The 3917-nt window shown below is 54.1% G+C and overlaps 1 protein-coding gene across 1 annotated transcript in view; it reads right to left on the bottom strand.

Moving 5' to 3' along the window:
* Nucleotides 1–2045: 2045 nt before the first annotated feature.
* LOC113213567 (growth arrest-specific protein 1-like) overlaps nt 2046–3917 on the bottom strand; it is a 59651-nt gene continuing 57779 nt past the window's right edge. Inside the window, exon 4 of the mRNA XM_026432679.2 lies at nt 2046–3707. Within this exon, the coding sequence (XP_026288464.2) occupies nt 3447–3707 (261 nt within the window). The 3' untranslated portion in view covers nt 2046–3446. The remainder of the gene's footprint in view (nt 3708–3917) is intronic.

Below are 3917 nucleotides of genomic sequence, written 5' to 3'. Positions count from 1 at the left end.
CCCGTCAATGCGCGGTCCGCCCGCGCCGTCCCGGCCGGCCTGGCCCCGCGATATGGCCCTGATGCGGCCACGGGGCCGGCCAGCGCCGCGACGACCGGGGCGAGAGGAGAGAGAGAGGAAGAGAGAGCGCGAGCGAGAGAGAGGAGAGTACTACGTTTTTGTCCGCCAGTTCCTGTCTCGCTGGGTGGTCCGCCCCGCCTCGCCCCGCTCCGCCCCGCCGCGCCGCGCCGCGCCGTGCTGGGCTGGGCCGCCGCGCCGGGCTCGCTCTGGACGACCTGGGCCTACCGACGGAGTGCCCTGCTCCGGCCCCTCTCCCTCCAGATGCAGTGCAGCCTCCCTCCCCTCCGCCTTATCTTCTTGTGCGTTGTATACTGACGCAGTGCCAACGACCAGGTACCATACCATCTCTATGGTCAGATGCACGTGCAGACCCTTATGCTCTACAGTCAAATAGAATAGTAATGGGAAAACATCTACTCCGCCCGGCAGCTAAAAAACCCCTCACTCGCTGTTTCCCAGCAGGTTGCATATTCTCCCAGGCGCCGCCGCCGTGCCATGGCCAGCCATAGAGTGTGCCGTGCATGGGGGATTGCTGGGGATGACGCGTTTCTTGAGTGCGTTTCGGAGCACACACACACACACGCGCGCGCACACACACACGCACGCACACGCTCGGCGCGTGGGCGCGCTGCACTGACGTCGTGTGCGGCAGCGGCGCGCGGCCGCGGACGGCCAGGGGGGCGTGTCCACGAGGCCCAGGCCGCCGGGGAGGGCGCGTCCCCTCCCCGGCCGTCGTCGTCGAGGCCGCCGCCGTCGAGGAGGCCTTCACGCGCGTCATGTAATATGGATTGGCGCTGTCGGTAAGCCCTCATTGTGCGGCGGAGGGTACCCCCTTCATCCTTGAGGCCGAGGCCGCCGCGGCCGCCATCGCCGGCCCGCACAGCAGAGACGGGTAAACTGTTTTCCGGAAAACTATAAAATCCCTTTCCGGCGACACGGGGTGGCGAAGGGGGACCCCCGTATCCTCCTCCTCCTCCCTACCTCTTTCCCCTCCTCCTACTCCTCCCTGACGCAATGACCCGACCCCCTCCACTCTTCCGCTCCTCTCGTCCACCCGAGGAATGTGAGTGTGTAAGACCTTGTGCCTACCGATACAGGCTCAGCCTCCGCAATGAATGGAAATCAGAAGGCGGGCGGCAGTCAGCGCACGGTCAGGGGAGGGGGAGGTGGCTGGTATGACGACTTATCTGGACCACGTTGTTGCTAAAGAGGAGGCGGGGAAGTGACATAGTGACAACCGCTCCGACTCTCACAAAAAACGGTGACCGACTATTTTGCCCATCAATAAAAATAAAATATTGGCATATATGAAGCGAGTAGGAGTAGCCGCAAGCGTTTCTTCTCTCACTCTTCTTACTCTATCATCTACATTTGCCCCCACTCTCTCACTCTCTTACTTTTCCCTCTCCCTTTCTCTCCCGGGTGGTCGCCCAGCGCGCCTTGAGCTTCGAGCCGAGCCCGCCTCGGGACCTGGAGCCAGGCCTGGAGACTTCACGCTACGTCTCAATGAACATGATCTCCCCCCTCTCCCTTCTGTCTCTCTCTCTCTCTGTCTCCTTCTGATTCGCTTTCTCTGCTGCTCCGCTGCTGCTCGCTGTTCGACCTTTCTAACTCACCATTTGAAATGAGAGCATTTGCTTGCAGCCACAGGTGCAGACAGCCTGGCCGGCCACGGCTATGTGGTGAGCATGGTGATCCTGGTGATTGAGTTAAAATGAAGTTAATGGTCAGCTACAATGTAGCCCTTCCGGCATCGCCATCAACTTTAGAGCTGCTAGTTTTCTCACTCTTTGTGTTTTCGACCTTACACATGGTGCAATTACTGGACACCATCTCGAAGAGACCGTGACGAAATCATGATTTCTCTGCAGAGAAACCGGACATAATAAGTTCCAATGATCAAAAATGTTCAGAAATAGAAAACATCAGATTGCTTTTTGCTTTCAGCTCGATGTTAGGAGAGAAGAATCAAAAAGTAAGCCACATTTGTAACAACCACTGCAATTTATTGCCTATCTCGTTCTCCTCTGTCAAACACATTCCAAATATACAAAATTTCACACTATACAATTTCTACAGTCTACAGTCTTTCAAAAATATACATATCGCACATTTTTCACATATGATATAAAATATCTACAATATGCTTGTTATTTTATATTACAGAAAAATTTGTACATAACAGTTTGTACATGTTTTTCTCTGTCTCAGACACTCACTCAATTACACACTCTCACATTCACTAGAAATCACTGTCTTGCTTTAGTACGGACCAAGACTCGCGGCTTTCATGGCCTAAAACCATTTTTATTATTTAATACTATCACACACCAGTTTTGTACACGGATATGTAGTACGGACCTTGACTCATACGGCAAAAGATATTTTGCATTTATGAATTGAACTATTCTTTTGTTCAATTTAACACGCTGGTACGGGGACCAACTCCACGATGGCGAACAAATGTCGCTCCAACGAAATATTATGGATACAGGATCAGTCAGTACACTTAGACTAAATTTAAATATACACAAAGAAATGTACAATTCATCACAATCAGGCTAAAATAACACCCTAATTTGAACATAAGAACGCAAGTTGGTAACATAGATAGGCAGGGCAAAAATAATAGAATTAATAATTCCTGACAAATCACAGATGCATCACAAGTCATAGGGTGTTTAATATAATTTATAAAATGTAAAAACGCGATAGGGTAAAATTCGCTCTTTGAAAATAATTTATAACAAATATAATCTCTTTTAAAAACCAATATCTACAGAAATTTAAGATGGATAAATAATCTCTGAAACATATACATTTCCAACAATAGAATCTTTTTCTCTCTCTGCCTTTTTTACACTTGTTTTTGTACACAGATTCAAGGTACTGTAGTTGTTGCAGATGCGCTCCGCTGCATCCCCGCAGCAGCAGCAGCTGCCACGCCCGCTGCGCTCGGCTACAGCAGCCGTCCTCGGCGGCGGCGCCCATGTAAAATAAGTCCCGAAACAATTGCTGCTGCTGCTCTCTTGATCGGGCCGGGGTGGGCAGCGGTGGGACCACACGCACGCGGCCTGTCCCATCCCGCAGCGCGCCAACATTCAAATGGACCCGCGGGGCCCGTCGCTAGCGGAGCGTGGCGTTGTCGCGGTGGCGCCGCCCTGGGTGGCGCTCTGCAACGCTCCGCAACGCTTTGCACTCGGCGGAGCAGGGGAGCGGAGGACGTGCGGAGGATCTGCTTGCTCTGGCTCTGTCCCCCTCCCACCGGGCGGTAACTGGGAGGGCGGTGGGCGAGGGACAGAGGCGCCGCCGTCGTCGTCGCCACCGCGGACGCGGCCCGGACGACGACAGTTGTATGGCGCGACGGCGGGAGGCCCGCGACGGTGTCACGACGCGGCGGCCAGCGCGGCGGCGAGCACGAGCAGGAGGAGCGGCGCCCCGAGGCGGGCGCGCGCGGCGCCGCCCTTGGACTGCTGCTTGGGCAGCAGCTCGTTGGTCTCCACGTCGCCCGGGAGCGGGTCGGGCGGCGCGTACGTCCGCGGCGGCGCCTGGTGGAAGCACAGCTGCGCCATGTTGCTGCGGATGGCCGGGCAGTCGTACTCCTCCTTGCCGTCGCACCAGCACGAGTCCAGCTTGGCGGCCTTGTCCTGCGGGCACAGCAACGACGGTGGGGTTAACAACCGACTCACTTTTGCTCAACATTCAGCACAACCACAATCATCAGCAAATATAAAAGTAAAACAAAAAATGGCCACGTTATTACGCGCAAGATTTTTTTTCATGCGTTTCTTCACTTCAAAGATTCTAAGATCCGAAAAATATTCCGATAAGATTTTAAACTTTTCCAGCAAAAAAAT

The sequence above is a fragment of the Frankliniella occidentalis genome, unplaced genomic scaffold, assembly GCF_000697945.3.
Source record: "Frankliniella occidentalis isolate FOCC.00 unplaced genomic scaffold, Focc_3.1 Scaffold38, whole genome shotgun sequence".
Lineage (NCBI taxonomy): Eukaryota > Metazoa > Arthropoda > Insecta > Thysanoptera > Thripidae > Frankliniella > Frankliniella occidentalis.
The sequence above is the reverse complement of the archived record's forward strand: the minus strand, read 5'-3'. Positions and strand labels throughout refer to the sequence as shown.